Source organism: Fukomys damarensis, unplaced genomic scaffold (assembly GCF_012274545.1).
Source record: "Fukomys damarensis isolate Sample0158 unplaced genomic scaffold, DMR_v1.0_HiC HiC_scaffold_14, whole genome shotgun sequence".
Classification (NCBI taxonomy): Eukaryota; Metazoa; Chordata; class Mammalia; order Rodentia; family Bathyergidae; genus Fukomys; species Fukomys damarensis.
In genome coordinates, this window is record NW_022900926.1 from 65,448,835 (window position 1) to 65,475,834 (window position 27,000).

General features: G+C 40.5%; 1 protein-coding gene across 9 annotated transcripts; it reads left to right on the top strand.

Annotated features, from left to right (window-relative positions):
• Ermard (ER membrane associated RNA degradation) lies at positions 1–27,000 on the top strand. Of its 9 annotated transcripts, none has more exons than XM_010628912.2 (18): positions 1–68; positions 1,066–1,234; positions 2,926–3,065; positions 4,520–4,621; positions 4,811–4,900; positions 5,801–5,898; positions 6,562–6,698; positions 7,351–7,465; positions 8,419–8,521; positions 14,127–14,156; positions 15,254–15,322; positions 16,371–16,544; positions 19,614–19,697; positions 21,394–21,470; positions 22,213–22,335; positions 22,671–22,889; positions 23,734–23,847; positions 25,669–27,000. In XM_010628912.2, the coding sequence occupies exons 1-18, from the start codon at positions 63–65 to the stop codon at positions 25,850–25,852; spliced, it is 2,034 nt and encodes a 677-aa protein (XP_010627214.1). In that variant the 5' UTR covers positions 1–62; the 3' UTR covers positions 25,853–27,000. The 9 variants fall into 9 exon arrangements, with proteins under 9 accessions (XP_010627214.1, XP_010627219.1, XP_010627212.1 ...); XM_010628917.3 differs by lacking the exon at positions 1–68 and adding an exon at positions 75–429; XM_010628910.2 differs by lacking the exon at positions 1–68 and adding an exon at positions 75–420.

A 27,000-nucleotide genomic window follows, 5' to 3' on the forward strand; every position in this document is an offset into this window, starting at 1 on the left:
CCCGCGGCGCGGCACGGCGGACTGGGCGTGACGTCATCCGCGTGCGCCGCGGCCTTGATGTGATGGAGGTAGGGCGTGTCCTGAGGGATGTCAGCGTAGGGTCCCCGCGAGGCAGAGCTGCACTCGCCCTTGCGGGTCGTGTTGGCCCATATAAGTGAATGGCTCGCTGACCGGTGTGCAGGCGGAGCCTGGGGCTGCCCCACACGAGGGCTGTATTCGTTTTTCTCCGCGGACGTCTGTGGTCCGGGATGGAGGCAGCTGGCCGGGACCTGGAAGCTAGCTGAGAGCCCTGACGACCGCTGCCCTACGAAGGCAGCGTCGGGTCCCTGTCACAGTGGCGGTCGAGAGGCGGAGATGGGCGGAGGAAGGGCCGGGCTGCCGTGCTGTTGTGACCAGGTGCTCGGAGCAGCAGCGTGGAAGGTCCGAGGTGTGGGTGGCCAACTTCCGCTTCCACTTTAATACAAGTGAGCTGTCAAAGACCCAGAGCCAACTTACAGAATTGTGTGATGGGAGTAGTCGTTTCCCCAAACCAAAAGCGGTGGAATCTTGGAGATGCGAGTTTCAATTCAGCTCAGAGTGGGGGCCAGTTATTCAATAAACTATTTATTGTGGACAGGAGCATTGCTATGTCTCGGGGATTCGACTCTGTGTAAAGAATGATCTGAGTGTGGTAAGATATTACAGTAGAGTTGAGGTTGGGGCAGCAACATGAGGCTTAATTTTCTGCACTCACATGTTCCATAAAATGTTTGTTTTGATAACTGGGATAGGAAAGGAATACCAAAAGGAATAATACAACATTCATGAAACTCATTGAGCGTCTGTGAACTTCTATATTAAACTCAATTGAGAAAATGATTTTTAAACCTTTAGACATTTGTTTTAAAACACAAATTATCTTTAATATTTAATTGCAGTGCTTTATTCATACAGCTGTTAGGTTATCGAGAAAACCTAACAGCAGTCATCTTTAAGTGCATTCCATATTGAGATATAATTTGTGACTTAGATATATTGTAATTACTATTCTTTCTTGTAAACCACCTTTTATGTTTTATATTTCAGATTTTAATAGGGGAACCCGTTACTACATGTCTTTCTCCCTCTGTATATGACATGATTTGTAAACTTGGGTTTGAATTCAAAGAAAATTGTGATATCAATAGCATTGTAACTCACACTGGCAAATTATGCTGGAAAACAATCACAAACTGTATGAGCTATACAGATCCAGGTTTGTACTATCTTTGTACCCTAAACTCTAGTCAGTACTCTTCTATTGAAAATATCATGATCTATACAATCCCCCTTTCTAATCATTGCTTTTTATTTTTGTTATGCTGTAATACAAACCTAACTCAAGGAGAAAAGAAATCAGTGTGTAAAGAGAGGGTTGAGGCCAGAGAAATCGAGAAAATTCAAGGGATGCTAGGCTGAGAAAACTGATGGGCTGCTGGTGTAGATCTCAGAGCTTTGAGACAATTGTCTGTAGAAGTCATGGAAGTAAGGGTATGAAATGATTACTGGTAGATCATAGAATCATTTTAAATGTCTTCCAATATTGTACTTTTTTGGGAAAGGGATGTGGCCTGGTAGTAAATTTAGTAATAGTTGTAACAACTACAAATGAAACTGCTGTGGCCCACTAATTCCATTTTCAAGAATTAATAAGATAGCTGTGTTTGCATGTATGAAAGTGTGTATGTGTGTAAGGCTATTTGCAGCATTGTTTGTCTTGGCTAAACAAGTCAGTAATTGGGAAAGAGCCAGACGTCAAGCATTATGGTATTGATTCAATAAATTCTGATAAATACACATAGTGGAATATTGGGCAGCAATAAAAAGGAATGAAGAGGCTCATCTGATGAAAATTTCTCCAAATGAAAAAAATAGAAGCAAATAGTTATATTTGCTTTTATGTGTGTAAATATTTGTAAATATATACAGGAAATAACACCAGTTACAGAGTTTGGGGGGGGCAAGTGAGAGACTTTCACCCTTCTGTTTTTCATCATGTGCTGTGTGGATATTCAACCCCAAACTCACCAAAACAAAAAGACATACATAAAATCCATAATATAAATATTTTTTTTCAAATAATTCATTGACATTAGCCATCTCCTGGTCTAATCATGATAAGTTAAAAAATAAAAAGGTTACAGTGTTATATACAGTAATCCCTCTTTATCCTGGGAGTATACCTTTGAGTGCCATGCAAAATAATGCATATCACTGAATATATACTGTGTTTTTCCTATGTGCTCTGCAATGTTGTCGTGTGGAACCACAGTGGTACCACATGTGCCTTTGCAAGTTTTATGCCCCAGTGCTTCCTTTGCATCACTCACTACTTTTGTTTTTTGGGCCCATAGTTAAGTAAGAATTACTTGAACATGGACGCTATGCTGCTGTGTGATAGTTGATCTGGTGAGGAGACTATTAAATAACTAGTGATTGGGTATTGTTTACAGTGTGGATGCACCGAACAAAGGGATAAGTGGGGCAGTGTAAAATTTTATCATGCTGCTTAAAATATTACATAATTTAAAGAGGATGAATTATTTGTAAAACTTCCATTTAATATTTTTTGTACCACTGCTAACTGGGTAACCGAAAGTTTAGATAAGAGGAGACTGGTATACAGTGTGAATCTGATTTCATGTGAATTTATATGCAACTAAAGACATTAAAGTATTTTCTCCTGTTTGAGTATTTTGCAGAATATGCTGATTATTTTTCTTTTATAGTAAAATCAACATCATATAATTTATCTCCAATGACATTTGTTTATCATATGCGCAATTATAAGTTGATTGTTGATTTTGTGGAAGTTTGATAAAGCACTTTTTCTTTTATGATTTAGATATTTTTCATCATGTGATATGGAGCTGTGGTACTATAATACTTATTTTCTCATCTTTTAAGACCAGAGTCTCAATTACTGGGAAAGCGTGCAGCACCTGGGCCCTGTGTGCGAAGCCGTCCATTTACATTTCTTATCTCTGACCAAGGGACTGTTTGAAATTCAGTATGTGCCGTGGTTCCAGTGGACAAGTTTTCCAGAGGTTTGGCTTTTGAACACCTTTAGAAATAAAAGACTTGGCAAATGCCACTCAGAGACTCTCATTACTTACCTGTTTTAAAGAGTTCAGGTCTCCATCCCTGGGCCCTCCCTCTGCAGAAGTCTGAGGCGATTGTGAGAGAAACATGAATTACTGTGCAAGGTCTCCACGGCCTGAGCTGAGAAGCACACTCCTTTGAACAAAGGCAACTTTGGGATCCATAGGTTTAGGAGTTGCGGAGGTAGTGTTTGATACAAGGATGCTCATTCTGAGACAGATCATCAGCCTTCCAAAGTACAGGCAAGCCCCCTAGGTGAGACGGTGAGGTGTTCTTAGGAGACCAGAGGTGAAGATGCATGGTTTTTAAAAGAATAAATAGGTGGAAAAATAGGTAGTTTGGGGCCCAACTCAAATCCTTGTTTTAATTATTTTGTTGTTCATTTTTTTCTCCATTTCATTTAACATGTGAAGTGACCACAGTAAAGCAAAACTTACAAGTCTCATTCTAAAATATATTGAATTTCCTAATTTAAAGTATCCTTACTGCTTCTCTATGTTTCCTTTCACTGTGATAAATAAAATACCTGCGATTAATAACTTATAAGGAGGAAATGTTGATTTTGGCTCAAGGTTTCAGAGGATTCAGCCAATGGTTCTTGGCCCTATTGGTTGTGGGCCTGGGATGATGCAGAACATCATGGTAGAAGCTCATGGAGGAGGAGCACTGCTTGCCTTATGGTGGTCAGGAAGCAGAGAGGAGTAGGGCCTAGATCTCAATACCTCCTTCAAAGGCCCCAGCAACCTCCCTTACTCCAAGCCCCACCTGCTAACTGTTGAACCACCTGCCAGTGGCACCATAAACTAGTGACCATGCCTTTAGCTCGTGGGCTTATGGGAGAGAACTTTTAAGATCCAAATCATAGCATTCTTTTCCTCTCTCTTTTTGGTTTTGGTTTTTGTTTTTTGTTCTTCACTAAGCTATGTCTTCGCACCTTTTTTTATTTTTATTTTGAGACAGAGTCTCACTAAGTTGCATAGGCTGGGCTTGAACTTGTGATCCTCTTGCTTCAGCCTCCCAAAGTCACACCTGGAGTTACAGTTGTGTGCCACCAGATCAGAATTCTGTATTTGTAATAGCTTTTTTAAGTGTAAGGTGAGCAGCCTTGTTTTTTTTAATCTAGCATTAGGAACCATCCTAAATCATAATGGGAAGTAAATGTAGGTGAAAATATTAGATTTTTCAGTTCACAGTTGTGCCAGATTTATTCAATTGCATTTAAAGAATTTTCAAAGAACTTAGATATTAAAATATTTTTCTTCATTCTTTAGGCATTGTAGTATTTGAATTAAAAATTTACTTATACAAAAAATTAAAATGGCACTTGGAATATTTAGAGACCTGAATTTCAAGTGAGTAGTATTTCTATTAAGTATAAGTTCTGACATGTGTCTTATAGGTATTCCCTGAAGTATTTGATGCCTTGGGAGGCCTGCAGTCTGCTGCCGTTTCTTTGAGCTTAATGAAGCTGACATCGTGTCTGGAGCGGGCTTTGGGTGATGTAAGTGCTTATGGCCTAGTACATTACTTGGACAAATACACATCTGTCATTTGCCTTCAGATTCCTTGATTTTATCATTGTTTTCCTATAAAATACAATAATTTGGTATAGGTTTTCACTATATAATGTTCTTAGCATTAATTGGCTTGTTATAGTGTAATTGCTCTATATTTCTTGTTTCAACTTTAGGTATTCTTGTTAATTGGGAAAGAATGCCCCTTTCTTTTAAGAGATCTGCTTGCATCTAAGGAGCTTGCTTACATCTTTGGGCAGCCTGTGGTAAGCTTGTTCATCTAAAACTTACAGAATAACAGCACAAACCTGGTTATATTAGTTGATGCCACTGTGTTACCTTCCTTTCCAAATTCCCCCTCTTCCACCTACACTGAAGGTGTTCCCACCCTGAGTCTGACCATCGTAGAATAACCCCTGAGGTCTAGTCAGAGGGACGTTTTCAGCCATATTGCTTAGATCCATTACATGTTTGTAATAGTGACTCAAAATAGAGTAAGTTTTAACCCTTTAAAAAATGACAATGAGGTTTTGTCCTAAAATATCAGTGTTTATAACATATGGCAATTATGCTTCTTGCAAACATTCACTCACCATCAAAACACTTAGAAATGACAAGAAATGGTAAAGAGCCATACACTTTTTCAGTCCTCTAGCAAGCATATGAACAGGATATTCTCTTTCTTTTATCCCTCCCATTTCTGGGGATTGAACCTTTACGGGGACTTTTCAGTAAGCTACATCCACAGCTCATTTTAATTTTGAGACAGGGTCTTGTTAAATTGTCCAGATTAGGCTTGAATTAGTGATCCTCCTATCTCAGCCTCCCAAAGTGCTAAGATGACAGGTCTGTGCCACCACACTGACTAGAGACTTAAGGCTAATGGATAATGGCTGGGCAGCTGAATGACACAGGCCATACTGACAAGGAAGCCAGGACAGCTTCCTGCATAAAGCTGTGCTGGCCAAACTAGTAAGCAGCCAGATTCATTATTTGAAGGTGAGAAATTGTCATCAGCATGCTGTCTCACTTTTGGTCATATTACTACTATTTGCCAGCCAGAACTCTTAAGGGAGAAAGCAAATGTTATTTCAAATTTGCATTGATTTTTTCAACCATGCAGTGGTGATGTAACCTTTCAATGATTTGCTGTCCAACTGGGTTAGATGGATGTGCTCAAAGTCTTCATTGGCTCACCCTGTGGACTCAATCTGCGGAATGTCCTGTGGCATGGGTTTGCATCACCTCAAGAAATTCCTCCAAAGTAAGCTGCTGAGTTTCTTTTTCTGATCTACGTGTGAGCTTATTTTATATTAATTTTCCTAAGAGAAAAAGATATATTTTGTGACAAGAGAGAGCATTTGTTTGTTTGTTTGTTTGTTTGTTTAGAGATTGGCTTCCCTAAGTCACTAAGTTGTCCAGGCTGGGCTCAAACCTGTGGTCCTTCTGAGTATGAGTTCTGACATGTATCTTAATAGCTATTCCCCAAAGTATTTGATGCCTTGGGAAACTTGTGGTCTGCTGCCATTTCTCAGAGCTTAATGACACTGACATTGTGTCTGGAATACTGGGGTTACAGACATGTGCCAGCATGCCTGGCTAAAAATGAGAGTTTGAGACAAAATTTTGAAGATCGAGTTGCACATTAATAACAGTTACTAGAGTGGTGATGATGAGGTTTCAGTACTTTATACCTCAAAGGCCATTGAGAAGACATAGTAATATAATGACCCATAAACACATCCCTGGTAGAAGCCTCAGGAGTTTGTGAGATATTGTTGTTCCTCCTAACCTTTGTACAGTTTAATTCCTTCATCTAAGGGGAATTTTCTGCAATTTGATAGTATATTGCTCTGTTAATATAAAGCCTTTTGTATGTGTGACTGTGTTCATTCTTCTAACAGATGTCTGTGGTATTTTCTCCTAGATACTGTTCAATGATGCTGTTATTGACAACAGGATTGGGTCAGTTACTTGAGAGTTACTTTCAGCGGACTAAAGTCACATTGGTGCATCGATCTTTTGCAACTCTCACAAACTTAGAGGACTTGATTGTTTTTCCTGGCAAGTACTACATTTAGTATTTTCTCCTTTATATATCTTTGTGAAGACATTTGTAAAGCTAGTCAGCAGCATCAAGACTTGAATTCTTTTTTTTTAAGACTTGAATTCTTGAAGTGGACTAAAGTAGTTTTTCTCCAGTGACAAGATAGCTTTGAGATGTTGAAGAACTCATTAAACATGACCCCTTCCCACCATTCTGGGACTGCCGTGGGGACTTAACAGTCATGGCTACCTGAATTATTAACATGGTAGAACTAGGCTTTGACATACCAAAGCCTTAAGGCTGTTTATAGTACACATTTTTTCTGCTTTTCCCTCACAATCATACCCCCAGTACCTATAGTATAAAGGGTCTCCTACATTTTCTGAACACATGTTTTTCTTGTCATTGTACCTAGCTACTTGACCCTGAACCCTGCTCAGAGTTGTCATCTGAGTTACTATAGAGACACAGTTCTCCATGTCTCCACTGACATCTCCCTGGCCACTGCGCTGTGGCTATAAAACAGGTTTCTTTGTCTTTGAACAACGCATTGCCATGAGGTCTTTGTTTACCTGCCTGAAGGGGTTGGATTAGCTCTCTGGCATCTCTCCCTAGTTACATTCATTAGTGTGATTACATTAAAGTTACTTGCTTTTTTTTTTTTTGCAGACATTACTTATAAGATACTTTCAGTGTTAGAAGAAGTGATGACAAAATCTACCTTTATATTAAAAATCATGGTTCCATATTGGGAAATTGCACTAATGACGTTCAAGGCACACAGGTAATGGAAGGGTGGCATAGCAGGGTGGCTGGTGGCCAGGTCTTTTCAGCGCCCTTGACTATTCTAGTGTTTTTGCTGTTAGGATAGAAGTGAACATATGGGGCTCACTCAACAGTAGACCAAAAATAAAATACCTTCATATAAAAGACAGCTTATAATTTTGTTTGATGCATTAGGTGCTATCCTGTTGGTACTGATACAGTTTTTTTGGTAGTATTTGATAATGGAAAACAGGGCCTCTCTAAATCCAAGTTGCCCATATTGGGCCCAAACTTTCAATCCTCCTGCTTCAGCCTCCCAGAGTGCTGAAATTACTGATTTTCACTACTATACCTGACTTCAATATTTGTTTTTCAGAATTTTCTTTTGAGGTTTTACTAAAAGAGAAATAATTGAGTCCAGAATTAGAGAATGATTGAAACACAAGTCAAGTAAGCTTAGTCATCATCCTCCCTTGGGAGCAAACCTGTGCAAGAGCAAAACACGTGTGACATAGAGAGACCAGGACAAATGAGTTGGTCTTTGTTCTTTCCTAGATGACTTCATCCTGGTACATTGTTGGTGTTTAAGTAGTTTTGAAAACTGATGGAAAGGCTGGGGATTTAGCTCAGTGGTTCCACCGCCTGCCTCACAAGCACAAGGACCCAAGTTTGATCCCTGGTACCAATAAATAAATAAATAAATAAAAATTGATGGGAAAAGGTAGATCTCTGATGATGTTACTCTAGAAGCTACTAAAAGTTGTTTATCAAATATTAGAACACCAGAAAGTGCTTTCTAATCTTATGGAATTTTGATTGTTTTTAGTTTTATTTTTTTGTATTAGAAAGTTTAACTTCTTTCTTTTGATACCACATTTGTTGTAGCTGGACTATGGCTTACTCATTGTGATGATCATGCTGATATTTATTTTTAAAATATGAAGTTTTACTGGTTTTTCTTCAATTTCACAGGTTTGCTGACTGTGCCATATTGTTATTGACACAGCTGGAGGCTGGACTTAGGAGAGTTTTTGCTGCAGTTAACAAATGTCCGGACAGACTCTTGACTGCTGAGGTATCCAGCCTTCTCTTGTCAGATATGATTGCTATGGCTGTGATGACAGTTTTTTGGTGGCTAACTAGAAATTTTAAGAACTATTCGTCTCATCCTCTTTGCCATTGGAGTGAATTTTTAGCCAAGAATTTGGAAGACTTCTTTGTCATTTTTTTGTGGCTTCCTATCAATGATTTTATTGTGTTTACATTTATTATAATTATCATTATTTTAGGTATATTTCCAAATACTCTTTTAGGCTTTATGGTATCATGAAAGTCATAATCACTTCACTTTCTGTAGCCATGTCAGTGGCCCTGTCATTTTAATCCCATAAGATGGTCATGGCCTCTAGTGCTGGTGCCAGAGAGTGGATGTTTCATCAAGGACCTGTGTGCTGGTGACTCTGTCACCTGACACATCAAAGCAGACCTGGGCTTGACTTTGACCTTAAGTAAGTAATAAGAGCTGAGCTTTAGTTTCTTTAACTGTAAAAAAGGAAAGGAATACCTTTCAAGAAAGTTGTAAGATTTAGAGTTGGTTTCTATAAAATACACAATATTGTGCCTGCCATGAGGCTTCCCCACCGCCCTTTCCACATGCGTACAGACACGCTTGCAGGCAGACAGGTACAAATATGTTTTTGTTTTGTTTTGTTTTGTTTTTTCCTCTCATTGAGTTTATTGGTACATTTTAGGTATATAGTACAGTTACATTCATCATTGATATCTTGTACCTTTACATGACAGGTCTTGGTTCTCAGTTTTTCCCCTTGTCCCTTCCCTCCCTTCACCCCCTCCTCCCCTCCCCATTTACAAACACTTTATTTCCATTTTTACATTTTCTCATATTTTTTTCTTTTCCCTTATTACCTTTCCCCTATCCTTCCCACTTTCCCTACACCTTTAGCCCTTGACCATGTGAAACAGCCAGTCATTTTTAACATGACAATGGGCCCTGAAAGAGAGAAACAAGCACTGTCAGAGTCACTTGGATGCAGCCAATTTAAATTTCCTGTCCGTGATCACTTTACCCCATTGATTTTGGGCCTGTAGTACCACATTCTGGCAGGAGCATGAAAGCAGCCACTCCTAGGAAATAAAAGAGTGAAGAAATTGAAGTGTCCCAATTCTCTTCAAGGGCATGCATCCAGGGACCCAGAGATGTCCCACAAGCCTTAGCTCCCAAAGACTGCACCACTTCTCAGTATTGCCATGCTGGAGACCACACCTTCAACACAGGCCTTTGCAGGGCTCTTAGATGCAACCATAGCAAAGACTGACCTTTTAAAAGAACCGCTAGATAAAAACATAAGAACTGTATTAATGTGTATTTAATACATTTAATGTGTAATGGCGTTTTTGACACAAGTATATATTGTGTAATATTCAAATCAGATTAAACATATCTACTTCCTCAAACATCATTTCCATAGAGTAAAAGCATCTCTTAGGGTTTAAATCCACAGTGTCCTCTCAAAACCTCATCTATTCAGAGATGGAGCTTTTGGAAGGTGCTTAGATCATGGTGGTGTTATAGACTTCAGGGGATCTGTCCATTGATTAGTTCATAGTTGAGTGTGCTATTAGGAGGTGGGAGCTACTTGGAGATGGGTCACTGGGGGTGTAACTTAGAAGGGTACATCTTGTCCAAGGCTCCTCCCTTTTGCAATCTTTCTGCACCTTGATTGTCGTGGGTTGAGTTGTTTTTCTTGTGCCTTTTCTTTCCACATGCCATTTCTGCCATGGATCCAGCCAAGCGTGCATGGGCTGAACCTTCGGAAACCATGACCAAAGCAAACTTGTTCTTTAAGTTTATGGTGTTGGGTATTTTGTCCCAGTGATGGGAAAATGACTGGTACAAGCCCTAAATCCTTTCCTCTAGCTTTTTGAAATATGTAGTACATATATGTGTGTGTGTGTGTGTGTGTGTGTGTGTGTATACATACATACATACTGTGTCACCCTACTGTGCAGTAGTGCAGCAAAATTCCATCTACATGTAATTTAGTACCTGTTGACCAACCCCCCCACCTTCCCACTCCCCTTCATCTACTGTCTCTAGCCTTCACCATTCACCATTCTACTTTCAACTTCATGAGATCAACCTTTTTTTTTTTATTATTCCACATATGAGGGAGGTTATACGGTACTTGTTTTTCTGTGCCTGGCTTATTTCACTTACCATAATGATCTCAGATTCTATCCAAAGTACCATGACGTGATTTCATTCTTTTCTGTGGCTGAATAGTATATGTATCAGTGTATATATGTACACAGATTTGTTTTTTCCCATTTCTTGAGTGTTGTGAACAGTGCTGTAATAAATAGAGAGATACTTGCTGTGTCAGTTTCGTTTCCTTTGGATCTATGCCTGGGAATGAGATTGCTGGATTTTATGGTATTTTCATTTTTCATTTTAACCCCTCTTTCTCCCCCACCCACCAGTACTAGGGATCAAACTCCGGACCTTGTGCTTGCCATGCAGGCGCAGCACCACTGAGCTACATTCCCAGCTTCATTTTTAAGTTTTTGAAGAAGCTATGTACTGTTTTCTTCAATGGCTGTGCTAATTTACATTTCTACCAAACTTATGCAAGCATTCCCTTTTCCCAGCATCCTGCTAACACTTGTTATGTTTTGTCTTTTTGGCAGGAGCTCTCCTATTAGAGTTAGGTGATACATCACTGTGGTTTTGATTTGCATTTCCTTGATGATTTAGTTATGTTGAATACTTCTCCATATACTTGTTGGCCACTTTTGTGAAATGTCTGTTGTCCATTTTTAAATTGTGTTTTTAGGGCCAGGGATTTAGATCAGTGTTGCTCCCGCCTATCTTGCAAGTAAAAGGTACAGAGTTCAATCCCTGGTACCAAAAACAAAACAAAACAAAAAATAAAGAAATTGTGTTTTTAAATTTTTTTTCTTTTGAGTTTTTTTTTAGTTCCTTATATATTCTGGTATCAACCCCTAGTCAGATGTGTAGTTTGCAATTGTTTCCTTCTAGTCTAAAGGTTGCCTTTGTACTCTGTTGTTTCCTTTGCTCTACAGAAGATTTTGATATAATCCCGTTTGCTTTTACTTTTGTTTCCTGTGCTTTTGGAGTCTTGATAAAAAACTCCTTGTCAATTCCAGTGTCCTGAAATATTTCCCTTATGTTTTCTTCTAGTGTTTTCATGGTTTCAGATCTTGCATTTAAATCTATAAGCCATTTTTAGTTAACTTTTACAAACAGCAAAAAAGAAAAATGTAGTTTCTTCTGCCTGTGGGTTTCTAATTTTCTCAAGCTTTCTGACTTATGGGTTTACTTATTACAGGAGAGAGAGAGAGAGAGAGAGAGAGAGAGAGAGAAGACATTTATACTAGTTTTATAAAAATAAATAGCAAAGAGCATGGATAGTTTATGAAGATAAATGAAATATTTATGTTTTTGAGGAAGTGGTGATATTTAGAGGCAACTGTATATTTAGGATATAGCTCAGGAAAATTGATTTAGGGCCAGCAACACTGGCTTGAGACCTGCAGATATCAATTTTAGAATCATCTTCATAGTAATAAGTATTGAAAGACATTTGATAATACAAATTGAGCATCTCTCATCCAAAAATCCAAAACCTTTGCTATAAAATCTAAAACTTTTTGAGTAATGACAAGATCCCACAAGTGGAAAAATCCCATATCTGACCTTGTGTGTTGGGTGCGGTCCAAACATACGTGTACTAACAACATGTATAAAACCTCCTACTGGCTATGTGTGTAAAGTGTACATGAAACATAAATGAGTTTCGTGTTTAAACTTTAATCCCAGCCCCAAGAGTTTTATAAAATGAGTTTCATGTTTAAACTTTAGTCCCAGCCCCAAGAGATTTATAAATCTCAATCCCTTTCTCTGTCCCTTTCTCTCTCTTCATACACACACACACACACACACACACACACACACACACAAATATCCAGAATTTAAAAATCCCCTGTCACAGTAGGAATCAGTAAGTGACACACAGAGAGGCAGCAGAATGGAAGTAAAATAAATTTACTTATCGATAAGGGTCGATCGCACATAAGCCATGCCTGGATCGACGATGCACTGGGTTACAACTCCTCCTTTTATAGAGTTTTACAGCCTTGACTTTATTTGGGTGGTTACATTTCATCCTCACAGTTCAAATCACAGTCACAGAATAGTTAATCTTTTCAACCCAGACATAGCAGTTCTTTGTAGTTGGGGAGTTTACCTTTAAGATTCGCCTAGTTATCTATTCTAGTCCATAGGAAAAGGGTGTTCAGGGCCACAGAAGTAAATGTTGGTAATGCTCCTTTTTATCTTGACACTTTTACAATCAGGTGGCTTCAGTCTCTGGGAGCTGAAGACCTTGACGTGCCCTGTTATCTCAGGGTAAGGCCAAATGCCTCATTCAGCAATCAGTGCCTTCAGTGCCTTTTAGTTTTGAGCTAAACAAACTGCTGTTAGAAACAGCAGAAGCAACTTTACATTGTAACGCATTATAGGTTTTTGCTTTTTATAAAAGTTTTCCCTATTACCTTAAATCTGAAATACTCTGCTCCCAAACATTTTAGGTAAGGGACATTTAACCTGAATTAAATTGAAAATATGTCATTAAGCAATAATGAAATATTTCTCTGGACCTGGGATTTAGCTCTGGCACCATGCCTGCCTCACAAGTGCAAGGTCCTAAGTTCAATCCCTGGTACAAAAAAAAAAAAAAAAAAAAAATCTTAAGTAGTGGCTTATACAAAATACTGATTTGTCACACTGTGTAAGTTACTGCCTTTTCCCGGAAACCTTTGGAGGCAGCCTCATTCAAGCCCACCTGAGTCTGTGGGGTTAAATAATTGCCCAGGATCTCACTTCTTGAAGGTGATGAGGTTGGGATTAGCACTCTGAGAAGTGTGGCCTGGAGACTGTGTCTGAACTTGCACAGATCATACCAAGATGCAGGTGACACAAACAGAAAATTCTAAGTTATACTCTCTTGTGCACAAATACCAGCGAAAGGTAGAATAGTGTGTGTGGGCAATGATTTGTGAAGGTCTTCGATCATAAACTTTAAAAATAACTGAGCTAAAGGATTTGTAAAAACAATGTTCTAACATGCCTAGACTGTCAGAGTAAATGAATTTGTGTGTGTGTGTGTGTGTGTGTGTGTGTGTGTGTGTGTGTGTGTGTGTTGCTGGGGTTTAACTTAAACCAGGGCATTGTGCATGCTAGGCAAGCACTGTACCACTGAGCTACACTTCCAGTACTTGTCTTTTATAATGTATTTATTTTTCCCCAAAGTGTTGTTAGATGAAAGTTCACTTTCACCAAAGGTGGAAGAGAGGCCACAGACAAGACACACAGAAGGACGGGCTGTCAGTACAAGGCCTCTGTTCAAACAAGTGAGAGCAGTATTTCTTGTGTTGCATTGGAAAAGTTTGTTTCTAAACATGGACAACCAAGTCCTTTCCTCGGAGGAGGGTGCGAATGACAGAGGTGGTTTCACTAGGCACTGGCACCTCCCAGCTTTTTGATTTCAGCTTTGTGACTATGAGACAATTTTTCTTACTTTGAAAGATGTTATTCTATTGCATTTTGCTTTAATTATTTCTTATTTCTTTTTCTGCAGTCAACAGCTCTTTATACCACCTTTGATGAAGTAAGTATACTTATAAGGCAACTTACGATAAAACATTATCTTCTTTTAAAATCCAAATTAAAATATGAAGTTATTGACCATAATTGTATACTTACAGGAAAACATGAATAGTGATATAAGCAAAAAAGTCTTTAAATGTACTATCAGGTTAATTTTGAGACCCAATGTTCTAGTTTCTATAGTTATACAAAACTTAAAAGTTAGAAACATGAAAGGTATTGAAATTTTTGGCTATACTTAGAGATGTACCTTTTAGATATAGAAGTAATGTTGATTATCTTTGTATGTGACATATACCTCAGCTATTGCTGTTTGTTTGTGTGCTGATGTCTTTAATCTGCACATTGAGGATATGATTCTAAAAGTGAAAACACAGAAGAGAAAGAATTAGAATTGAAAATGTCTTGTATCGTGCATGGAGTGTAGAGACTTCTGGGTGTGTGATCTTGCATGGTAATTCTCCTGTGCCCAAGCAGTGACAGCCCAGAACTGTTGGGAAGGCTGCAGTAGAGCTTTGGGCACTTGGGTCATTTTGCCTTACAATGGCTATGAGATTCCTAAGTGACTGTACAGTGAAGAGTTAAAAATGTACCTGCCTGCCTGCAGGTTTATTCCATTAGTAAATGATTTGCCGTTGTTTCAGTGCATGACCACACATGGTAATGTGAGGATTAAATTACATATGTAGTCAAATAAATCTGCATTGGGTTAGTGTCCAGGATTGGGTCAGGGCTGTTGGACTACAAAATCCCAAGTGCTGTCAGTTTTAAGGTAATGAATGCATAGGGAAGTAAGGCACACACATACACACACACAGACATGCACACAGAGTGCACAATGTTCAGTTAAAGCATAGGGTAGGTTTAGCATAACATGTTAGTTACAAGCAATTAAAATGAAATACGAAGTTTTAAAATCAGCAGTCACCATTCAGAAAGACTGTTTGCAACCAATATAATGGCTTTAAGAATGTGTGTATTTAATCTTTGTGTGTGTGTGTGTGTGTGTGTGTGTGTGTGTGTGTGTGTATAAGCGAGATAGTGTTGGGTCTGTGTGTAATAATTTAACAGTATATTTCTTTATTTTTGATGTTCTAGATACTGGCAAAACACTTAACCGATGGTAGAATCAACCAGCTTCCTCTTTTCCTTGGAGCGCCTGCTATGGTAAAGTGCTAGGTACTTCCCAGTCGAGTACTCTCATGCTTATGAATGTGTTTGTACTTTCCAGCAGGATATGGATGTGGGCCTGCTCAGGAGCAGCCCTGGACCCCTGCTGTGCTTTCTGCCTTAGCCTCTGCCACAGAGCTTGTGCTGTGACTCAGCTGGGCACTCTGCTTGATGCTGGACATTTGGATCCTATTTTAAACTTTAGCTGCCTTGTTCCTAAGCAATAGTGCATTTGCGTTTGTGAGGTAGAAGGTTGTGTATTTACTTTGTGAAATATAACAGTAGTCAAATTTGACGAAGAAGATGGAGTATTGGATGGAAAAGAAGTTAATTATTTAGAGCCATTTTGTATTTCTCAGGGTTTTAAAAAATATTTTATGAAGCTATTGCAGACTTTTTTGGACCACAAATAGATATTTATTCCTTCTGAGATTTAGTAGACGTATATTCTAGATTCCTTATCTCACTGGGCATTTGCTCCTGCCTCCAGAAAGCAGGATGGCTGAACCAGTTCATCTGATAGTCTCTTTCGTTTTGAATCTCTGGGACTCTTCGTTTATTGGCAGTGTGCCCAGATGAGTAGCTTTCTAACCTCTTTTCTCTGTAACCTGAGAAAGAGGCCTTGGGAGTGTGCTGTTAAAGGCAGAAGCAGCTGTCTTCATCAGCTTTAAAGATGGAAGAAGGGCCACAGACAAGCCAGGAGGGAGGAGAGGCAGTGGTACAACTACTCTGCTCATGCAAGCGAGAGCAACATTTCTTGCGTTGCCTTGGAAATGTTTGTTTCCAAATATGGACAGTCAGGTCCTTTCCTTGGAGGAGGGTGAGAATAACAAAAATGGTTTTACTAGCACTGGCACCTCCCAGGCGGCTCTCATTTCCATCCTGCCTGGTGCTTGAAGGATGCAAAGTCCCAGCAAGAACCTGCAAGGCTCATTATCCCCAGGGTTTCAAACACGTGCTGAGTGCCCCTCTTCTCTGAGCATTGCACTTGACCTTCCTTTTGCCTGGAACACTAATGAAACCTTTTCTCTCTGTTCTCTAAAAGGAATTTCTCTGGGATTTCCTGAACCATCAGGAGGGTCCCCGTATACGCGATCGTTTAAGCCACGGGGAGATCAACCTATATGAATTTCCAAAGGAAGCAGCAAGTCAGTTGCTCGCATTTTCCATTGTACTGTTACTAAGATTCTCTGATGCAGCAGTGCTTGCAACTGCTAAGGTAATGCACAGGGCAGACAGTCATTAGTGGGAGCTACTGTCAATCAGCTATAGAAGAATATATTTTATTTTTCACATGTAATTAACTCTTTATCATCTTTTGTTTGAGTTACAGTATCCTTGTACCAGCACAAGTATTTGTGAGTTGATAACATGCATGTATCAATCAGTACCATTAAAAATAAAATAATTTAATTCATTTCTTACATACACTTTGTTTTTAGCAGCAGAATGGTATTGAAAAGCAAAGAACAAATTATAAAACATAATTAACAAGATACTAGAAAATTTTTATAGGTGTCTGTTAAATTGTTGGGGTGGGATATTTGTTTCGGTCAGTTGATGGTAATTCTTTTGTTACTTTAAGATAATTTATATTAGAACATTTTATTGATTTTTTGTTTCCAGATTATATGTGTGACAGTTATTTGTAGAATGGTTTAAAAGTTTATACAAAATAGAAAAATTAAGATAACATTTGACAACCATCAGGACTCCATCTCCAGGCATAACTAGTGTTCACAGTTGGACGTCTTTACATCATGTCTTCTCCAAGAGCGGTCAAAGCTGTTCACGGGAGAATGAGCTCCGTGCCCCAGATTTTCATTCAATAAGACAGTGGCTGTGCTCTGCTGTGCTCTTTTCACCAGCTGTCTGTCATCCCCTTTCTTTAGCACAGCATCATGTATCAGTCCTTCATAATGGATGGATTATCATTTTGCCTGATGTGGAAAGTTCCTAATTATGATACGGAAATGAGCATGTTTGCTCATTTGAGTACTTATGTTAGTAAATTTGTGAAAGTAAGGTTCTAAGGCCAAAAATATCAGTGACACCATTTTCCTTTTTATATCTGTGTTCACTAGATGTCTGTAATTCTTTCATTTACTGCTTACCAATGACTTTTGCTCCATTCTGTTAAGATTTACTTTTTCATTGGTTTATTAATACTATTTGCCGCTTTCACATACTACCTATTGTCTTTAACCTTTTGTTCTTTTTATTTTTTCCTCTTTGGCTTCTGTATTTATATTCATTCTTAAAAGCTTCATTTGCTTTCAAAATGATAAATATATTCATAATCTCCCATAATATTTTTACCATTTCTTTTTTCCTCTAACATCTTTTGATACAAGTGAGATTTAGTTCATCCTGGGTTGAGGTAGAGAAACTAGCTTACTTTTTTTCCTTTCAAACCTAATGAGATGGCTGCACTTCAAGTAGAGAACCAACCTCTTTTTTCAACATGCAGTAGTCTCTGTCCTGAACTCTGCTGAAAGCTCTTGTCTTCATGGAAACTTTATGATATAGTTTAGTACCTGCTAAGTTAGTCTTCCATAACTCTCTTTGTCTCAGATACTTTCTGCCTGTTCTCTCATTATTATTATTTCATTTGAATGTGGTGGTTAAAATAAACATAAAACCCAGAAGACAAAAAGAAAGCAATGAGCTTTTGGTGTATTGGCACAGAGAGCTAACTTGTGTACTGTATTGGAGACTGCTCCAAGACTGTCTCCTGTCTCTTCCTGGCTTCCTATACCGGTACATGCCATCCTTGCAGGCAGGCACTTAGGCCACAACCTGCCAGTCCTCTCTGTTTTCATGTTCCACACTCAGTCTTCCTCTGCCTTGAAAGTATGTCCCAGATCTGTTATCCCGTCACTCTGCTGCTCCCACTTGGAGAAACCATCTTCATTCCCTTTGGAATGCTGCTGGCTGAGTCCCCTGCTTCCTCCTGTGACCCTTCATTCTCAACACAGCAGCCAGATTCTTTTCCCATGTTTTGCCCCTCTTCAACTGAATGCCTTCTAGTGGTTTTACATAGGACAGAGTCAGGTGTTTGGCCGGGACCTGCAGGCTGGCAGTTCCCCACAGACTCATCAATAACCTGCACTCAAGGCTCTGTATCCTGTGAGGACAGCCCTGATGGCACTGTGCGCCCCCTCCCCCCCAGCACTCTGGATGAGGTCTGTCTGCAAGAAAACAAGGTCAGCAGTGACCTTAGAAGTTAACTTCTCACCACTTTAGTCGTTTGTTCTGGACTGTTGAGAATTTTATAAAGTTACTGCTTTTACATTTGTTCAGCTCTCCATTCTCTTTGCTTCTATTGGTTTCCTTCGTGTGTGTTGGATTTTCCTCTTACATAGTTATGTCAGCTTCAGATAATGTTATTTTTATTCTTTTTAAAATGCAGATACAGTGTTTAGCAGTTAAGTGCTTTAGTCATGTAATTCCCTTTTAGTTGTATTGATTTAAAATTGGTTGTATTGCACTGAAAATTTTTACAGTTTGGTATCTTTGGTTTTTATGCAATTACAAATTTCTTGCATTTGGGACAAAGGTAGATGTGGGCTTCATAATTTATCATTGCTATTAGGCTCTATTTCAAAATCATTTTGCAGACATTCCTCCTTTAACACCCAAGTTTTATTCTTATGGATGGGTCGCTAAATGAGGAATTGTGTATGGTATGTACATGACAATATTCAGAACAAAGAAATGGTCAAAGCAAACTCCAACTTTTTTTTTTTTTTTTTTTTTTTTTGGTACCAGGGATCAAACTCAGGTCCTTGTGCTTGCGAGGCAGGCACCGGAACCACTGAGCTAAATCCTCAGCCCAAGGAAACTCCAACTTGGTCACTTTGCTTTTGTTTGCATAACTCTTACATGCAGTGCTGTAATGTATAACAACATAAAACTACAGTACTGTATAATGCAGTCAGCAAAACTTACAGTACTATATAAATAAGGTATATAGTACAAAAGAAGACATTGAGGCTCATATACAAAATCTACAGAACTGTACCGATGAATGAATGGACAGGTTGTAAGTCTGAGTGGAGGATCATAAACCCAAACCATTGTTAAACAGGTAGGTCATTAAACTAGGAATATCAGCATTGGCTGTGATTTGACTACTGGGTCCAACTTATTTTGGTGATGTTTTACTACAGTGTAACTGAGGAGGATAATGAGAAATTAGGATTCTAAATTAGCAATAATTCAACAGAAGGAAACTAACTAGAAGCCTGACCAAAAATTGTGATACCATGTATTTCTTATAAACTAGGAGGAAGCAGCAGTAACGCTGCTGATGAGACTTGCCGAAGGCTACCATTCTCGCTGCCATCCAGCGTTTCAGCTTAAAAAACAGGTATGCTGTAGCTGAGAGCTGGGCATAAGCCAGCATGTGTGAAACTGCTTCCTCTGCAGAGGCGTCCAAAGTGTCAGGCACTTGTCCAACCATTCTGACAGTAGCATGTCACCTGCTATGTGACCTCCATCAAATAACTCAGTCTTTCTGAGCCTCCGTGGCTCAGATTCGCATCTAAGTTGAGCCTCGTCAGATGTTTTGGATATGAAGTAGCGAGTGTGGGCAGTGTGTCACAGAGATTCCTGGCTGTTCCTCTCTCCTACATCCAGGGCTGGGAACAGTTTATCCATGGGGAGGAAGGTTGTTTTTTCTTCCACTGTGTAAGACTAGCTTTTGTTAACTACAAATTCAAACAAAGAACAAGCTTTATAGCATTTCTGCCATGAACTACAGTTTGGGAATTGACTAAGGTGCTTAATTCTGCATGTGGTAGGATGTTAAGGCTACACAGGAACAGGAAAGGGTCAGTCCCCAATGCTGTCAAACCCAGGATGCCTCCTTGCGTGTGACCTGTCATGAGCTTGTCCTCCCCCAGGCAGCTGTGCCATCAGCACAGTGGCTGTGGAAAGCTGTGCTTCTAGAAGATGGAGGCATAGCTGACAGTCTGTGAAGAGCACCACCCATGAATGGAGGTGTCAGCAGGGAAGCAGAGCAGATGAGCATCCTGTGCTTTTAAAGGAAGGATACAGCCAAAGGAGGATTGAGTAGGGTCTGGGTTGGGACAGGCATGTGGGCTGTGTTCTGACACTGCTCCATCACTGGACTCATGACCAACATTCTCTGTCATGATTCTGGACTTTGCAAGGAGGCATTAGAAGGATAGAACTTCCCGAACTTCCCTGCAGGAACTAGTGTTCAGACACAGCAAAGTGGTGAGAAAAGCCTCCAGGTCAGTATATGCCTAGTCATCTGGATGTGGGTCCCCAGTTCCAGGCCTTGCTGTGTTCCTTGTTGTCCTCTTCGAAAGCCCAGGCATCTCTCCTCCCATGCTCTCTGTGGTCCTTTTCTGAAGCCTGAGTGTCCCCTCCCTTGTTCCCTACAGTCCTTTTCCAGGTCCCAGGTGTCCCCCTTCCTGTACTCCATGGCATCTTCTGTAGCTGCAGGTAACCCCATGCTTTATAACATCTTTCTCTGGTTTTTGCTGCTGAAAACCAATTATCCAGTAGGAGGTGTTCATAGCTACCATTTAGTATGCACTCACTGTGGGTCAGAAATTTGAGGAGGGTTCTGTCAAGAGACCTGTCATTATGGGCTTTAGCTCTGAGCTCTGCTGGTTGGGTTCCCATCCATAAAGGCTGGAAGCTGCTCTGAGGCCTTATGAGGTCGTAGCTGGCTCTGCCTGTGGTGAGTGGCCCTGACAACTGGGGATGAGGCACCTCTGTTGTTTTGGTCACAATTCCAGTTCAGGGGAGGACACAGGTCCCCCCTCTCAGATGAGCGTATGAGAAGGATTTGTGGCCATGTTCACAGCCACACACAGATTATCTGCTCTGTGATCTCTGGTCATTTGAATATCTTTCCCTTGTGGGAACAGTGAATTCCTGAGCCACACCTTCTGAATTTCAAATGCTGCAGATCTGTAAGAATTTTACAAATAATGTGTTCTAGAAAGAGTTTTAACATCTATGACATTGGGAACCTATTTACTAGCATACTATTGTAAACTCTTTCAGAGCAGTTGAGTGTTTCCTCCCAGGTGCTGAGCTGTGAGGAAAGCATCAGGATGTGGCCTCTGCTGCCTTTGCCGGAAGAACCCTGTCAGGACACAGCCAGGTTTGTTGTCTTGGGCTGTGCGGCTCCCAAGGTGATCAGCTGCAGTGGGTGTCAGGGAGCTCCTCCTCCCCAGGGCTGCTGGAAGTCAATGGGAAAGGATTTGCTGGGCCTGTGGGCTGCTGTAGGCAGGGAGAGCTGGAGGCCCTACTGACTGACCTCCAGACAGAGCACACATCTTGGTTTTTTTGTGGGGATAGTGGCATCCATAGAGAACAATTCAGGAGACAGGAGTCTGCTCCATCATGGTGGCACATGCCTGTAATGCCAGCTACTTGGGAGACTGAGAACATGGCATTTCAAGTTTGAGGCCAGCCTGGGCAACTTAGGGAGACCCTGTCTCAAAATAAAAGCAATAGATATGGAGCATTTGCCTAGCATATCTGATTCCCTTCCTTAGTACCTCCCCAAAAAGAAAGAAACAAAAAACAAAGGAAAGGGGATTCCAGAACTCAGGAAGAAGAGGTGGAGATACTAGTTTTGGGATCATAGAGTGTGGTAGACATACTTATTTGATGGAGTAAGTTTTGGGTGATTTTTATAGATCACCTTTTGTCAGCGTAGGACATTGCCTGTTATATTATTTATTCTTTCCACTCGGTAATGGTATTCATTTTTATTTTATATTTGGGAAAGCTAAATTTCAAGTTTCTTGCTTGTTGAACACTGTAGTAAATTACTTTGCGTAGGCACTAATGTGGGCATTTTACTATTACTGTGTGTCTTTAAATGTTTTGTTTTTCAGAATGGAAGATAGCGAAGCAAGTGCATGCTACTCTTTAGTTACAAAAATTGTGCACGAGCTCTGTCATCACGTACCTGAGAATCATTGTGCTCTTAGTGTCTTCGGTGATCTTCCTGCTGAGGAGTGAGTGCAGGATAGGTGACATTTTAAACATCATTAAGCAGATAAGGATAGAAAGTTCAGCTGTTTTCTGCATTAAATTTCAGAAGCCAGTGTTAGTGCCCTAAGCAGAATTATCAGATAAGGTTTGGTTATTGTGCAAATGTCGGTGTATCTGATGAGGTTATAAATACTCTTCTGTTCCCACAATTCCGCAGTATTTAACATATGCCGTGCGTCCACAGACCATCCCAGGCTTGTGCCCCAGAGCTTTGCAGGCAAGCCCATCTGGGCATAGGTCTTGCAGCAGTGCTCTGAGGATGGGACACGTCCCCTAACAGTCTTACTCTTGCTTGCAGGTGGCCCCGGCTGCTTGGTGCACTGTGCAACACGCATGTCTCCATGCTCTTCTGCCCCAGAGTGGTGCTCGAAGTGCTGGGTGTGCTCCGTAGCATCACTTCCCACTGCCAGCATGTGTCCAACCAGGTGGTCACCTCCCTGCAGCTGAGGCACCAGCAGTGGGAGGAGCGGAGGCTGCGCTCCAGGCAGCGGCGAAACTACCTGAGCATGCGGGCCAGGTGCGGTTGGGCAGGTGTGGTAGGAGGCAGCTGAATATAATTCTGGTCTTTACTTAATCCTCTATCTTTCTCAGGTAGTACACACTTTGTACGTGCTTTTTAAAATAACATTTATAAGTTTGGCATACAGAAGTGTGGTTTCCACCTACCCAAATGTATATTTGGACCTACAATCTAACAGCATGTTAACTTGGACTTCTCAGCTTTATGGCTTCTTCACTTGACAGCATATATTTTGGAATATAAGAAAAGTCCATTTTGGAAAATTTCTAGAATTTGAGTTGAGCAGTGTGGGTTTTCCCTGTGCTTGTAATAAGAATTGGTGGATTGCTTTTGGAGAGTGCTTGGTGTATACTCTTACAGTTGGTAAGGTAATGCCACTGTATCGCTTCCTCCCTAAAAGAGTATTTTTAAACATCTTTACTGGTTTTAAGGGAAAAGAAATCTGACTTTTTAAATTAGCCTTTCTTTGAATTGGTAAGTATCGGACACACTTTCATATTTAAGCCATTCGTTTATCTCTTTTTGTAAAAGTTCTTTACTGAGCTTGAAGTAGTAAGAAATAGACTGATGACTGATGACTGAGGACTGAGCAGCTGTACTGGCGCCGCTGGCTAGCCTGTGTGGGGCAGGGCTGCTGTGACTCAGACCAGACAGGGCGCTGTGGCCCAGGTGCAGGACAGAAAGCACGTGCTGAGCTCACAGTGTCTGGAAAACCATCCTCTGAGATGCTTGGATTTAAGGATGTTTGAAAAGATGTTGGTTAGGGGAAAGCTGGTTTTCCTTATGGAAGTAGAAGATAATTATGTTTATCAAATTGTAATTTACTTTTATCCATTTCCAGTATTAGGCTTCTGTCTCCTGTGCTTTACCTGATTTTATTGCTCGTTGCACTGGAATTGGTCAACATTCATTTTGTCCATGGAAAAAATACTTATGAATATCACCAGTATCTAAAGTAAGTATGTTCTGTTTATAAGAAATCATGTTTGGGTAATTTTTGAGTAATTTCCACCCCTAACCAACTGCCTTTGAAAATGTTAATAACACCCCCGCCACACACCACCACCACCCCGCAGATTCTGATGGACTTTAGCTGACTTTTGTGGGGTTTTAAATTTATTTATTTATTTTTGGTACAAGGGATCAAACTCGGGACCTTGTACTTGGAAGGCAGGCAGTGACACCACTGAGCTAAATCCATGGCTCTGCCCTTTGTGTTTTCAGTGCTAGTAAGTTTATGAACATTTGAGACTGATGCCCACATGGGCATATTTCATAAAATTGGATATGGGTCACTTGAATCCTTCCAGAATTCTTCAATCTGTGCAGAAATAACATGGTGCCCGGGTCCAGGCTTGATGAGACTCTGGAATATGATGTTTTCAGGAGCCTGAGGTAAAGTCTGAGCCCCCTTGATGACTCCAACAACTGTCTCAGGCAAAGGCCTGAAGTCTGGGCTGTAGAACAGACCCTGCCGTGTCCAGACGGCTCAGGGCCAAGTAGATTTGTTGTATATTACTAACAGCTTCCAATTTGGGAGGAGCATCCAGAGCTAGGAATCCATAAGAAGATAACCTATGTGTCAAACACTTCATGAAAATCCGGAGAGTCAGACCTGAGGAGGCCCCTCAGACAGACCAAGCCAAGGAGCAGCCAGTACTCAGAGGTCACTGCCATCAGTGAAACCTTGCTCCCCTTCCTGGCAGTTCTTGATGTCTTTCATTGGTCTAAGCTAGTGATGGTGAACCTTGGAGAGCTTTCGGTGATACAAATAACCTGCTGTGGCACGTGTGCCATAGGTTGGCCACCACTAGTCTAAGCTAATGCTTTGCAGGTATCAGGCACATTCTTGCACATTTCAAATGAACCAGAAAATACAACTGCAGCATTAGATGGACACTAAGCCCAAGGAGAGTGCAATGTCTGTGTGTAAGATGCACACACTGGTGACCCTGGCCAAAGCTCTCAGCCAGGTACCTTTAGCATTTGCTCTGAGCCTTCTCTGGAGCACCTGCCCGCTGCAGCAACCCTGGCCTCCACCTACATGTATGAGTAGCACCCCCTAGTTGTGACAGAAGTGGAGCAGGCATAGCTGGATATTCCTGGGGACAGAATCGCCTAGTTCACTCCCCTAGGAGTCCTGTGGTTTGTGGTTCAGATTTCAAGATAAAAATTGGAGACGTTTGTGTTGCTTGGGAAACTTTGAGAACTCTGGAAAAGTAAAAATGACATCCTTAGTAGTAAACATAACTTTCAGTCATTTTGATGGATCTTTTAAGGAAGAGCATTCCTCATGGCCCTGGCTGTCTCACAGTGGTATGGTCAGCTATCGGAGGCCTCTGTCCCAGGGGAAGGGGTGTGTGCAGATGTGGAGGTGTCTCTGTAGGCCAGACCCTGTGCCTGCATCCTTGTGTGGGCTGTGTTCCTGTTCTGGGTCATTCCAGCACAGAAGGTCCTGGAGCTCCTTTCTACAATTACATTCTGTCACTTAAAGCATCATAGCTGGATTTGAGAGCATGTATGAAAAGGCACTTGATTTTTATAAAACTTCTAGGAGCTGGTCCAGGTATTGATGACGTTTACTTCTCAGCATTTTTATTTTTCCTATAATTTGCATTCTCTTATTTCATCTTGCACATATTTCTTTTTCTGAATCCAAAGATAAAAATTAAGTCATATTCAACTCTAAGAATAATTCCCAGAGCATTAAGAAGACAATTAAGTCATTATTCCATTTTATAATGTATAGACAAGTCATTTTCTCTTTTATTAACAGGTTCTTTAAGTCAGTCTTGCAGTATTCTGAGAACCTTGTGGCCTATACCAGACCAGAGAAGAACAAGTGGAGAGAAACCATCAGTCTTACACATGCAGCTTTGATGAAAATTTGGACTTTTACTGAGAACAAACAAATGTTAATACATTTACGCAAGAAATCCACAAGTAAAGCAATTCTATGAAAACACAAGTCAAGATGTTTGGATTGCCTCAAAAAACTAACTGAATTAGATTTTAACAGCATGTAAATTGAATATCCAGCAGGGCATAGATTTGAGAGTCCATTTGTATTTCTGCAGCTTTGTGATGTGTTCTTCCTGAATGGTCAGTATGACCTTCAGGCTGGCCTCTGCGGTAACCAGATCACTGAAATAGGTTTTGGTACCATGTCCTCATAACATAGGTTGCAGGAAGTTCCATCTACTTCTCACCCAGCTGGTACCCAGAAAGATATGGCTTCACAGCAATCACTGGCCAATGGTCAGGCCAGACCAGCCTCTGGGACAGAGCAGTTGGGTTCAATGGAATTGTCTGATTCAGTGTATTACACGGGGATGCATGACCCACACACTTGAGCCAGGTCTTTGGCACATGATCTCAGGGACACATGACTTTCATCCATGTGATGTCAGGTCCTTGGTCTGTTGCCTCAGGGATGTGTGACAGACACGTGATGTCAGGTCCTCAGTCTTACTACCTCAGGGATATGTGACACATTGGATGCCAGGTCCACATGTACCACATTAAGAACTCTTGACTTATACATGATACCAGGTCTTCAATGTACCACTTCAAGAACACATGACACACATGATGCTGGGTACTCAATGTACCACCTCAGGGTCTCATGACACACATGAGGTCTGGTCCTCTGTACCATCTCAGGGATTCGTGGCCCATGCATGATACCATGATTTGTGTGCACTAGTCAGAGACACATGCCTCACATGCATGAAGGCATATTTTCTCGCTTCACTCAGGGACATAGAACTGTACTTTTAGCTGTGCTGTCCTTGCTGTATCACAGCCAGAAGTGTGATGTCCTTGCTCCATTCATGTGGTGTGAAACTATACATTGGAAAGGATAGGCTAGAATTTCTTCATTATATCTCTTCCTTTTGTATCTCCTAATTAATGTGTGGTCTGATATCTGAACCATTTGAATATTATCATTCTCTCGTTTTTACCAAGTAATTCTAATTCTTGCTTGAGCCTTTATTATCAAATGCTAATCTTATGTTGCTAGTATGAGTGCTACAGGGTTGTCATTTTCCTCTGAGGAAGAGATGCAGCTTCCAGCATAATTAGCACATTAATTACAGTGTTGCCT

Excerpts from the sequence above, each read along its gene's own strand:
- Ermard (XM_010628917.3), top strand. The coding sequence starts at position 355 with ATGGGCGGAGGAAGGGCCGGGCTGCCGTGCTGTTGTGACCAGGTGCTC. Across the intron at positions 430-1,065 it reads CAGCGTGGAAGGTCCGAGGT|ATTTTAATAGGGGAACCCGT; the intron begins GTGGGTGGCCAA and ends TTTATATTTCAG. Across the intron at positions 3,066-4,519 it reads AGTGGACAAGTTTTCCAGAG|GTATTCCCTGAAGTATTTGA; the intron begins GTTTGGCTTTTG and ends TGTGTCTTATAG.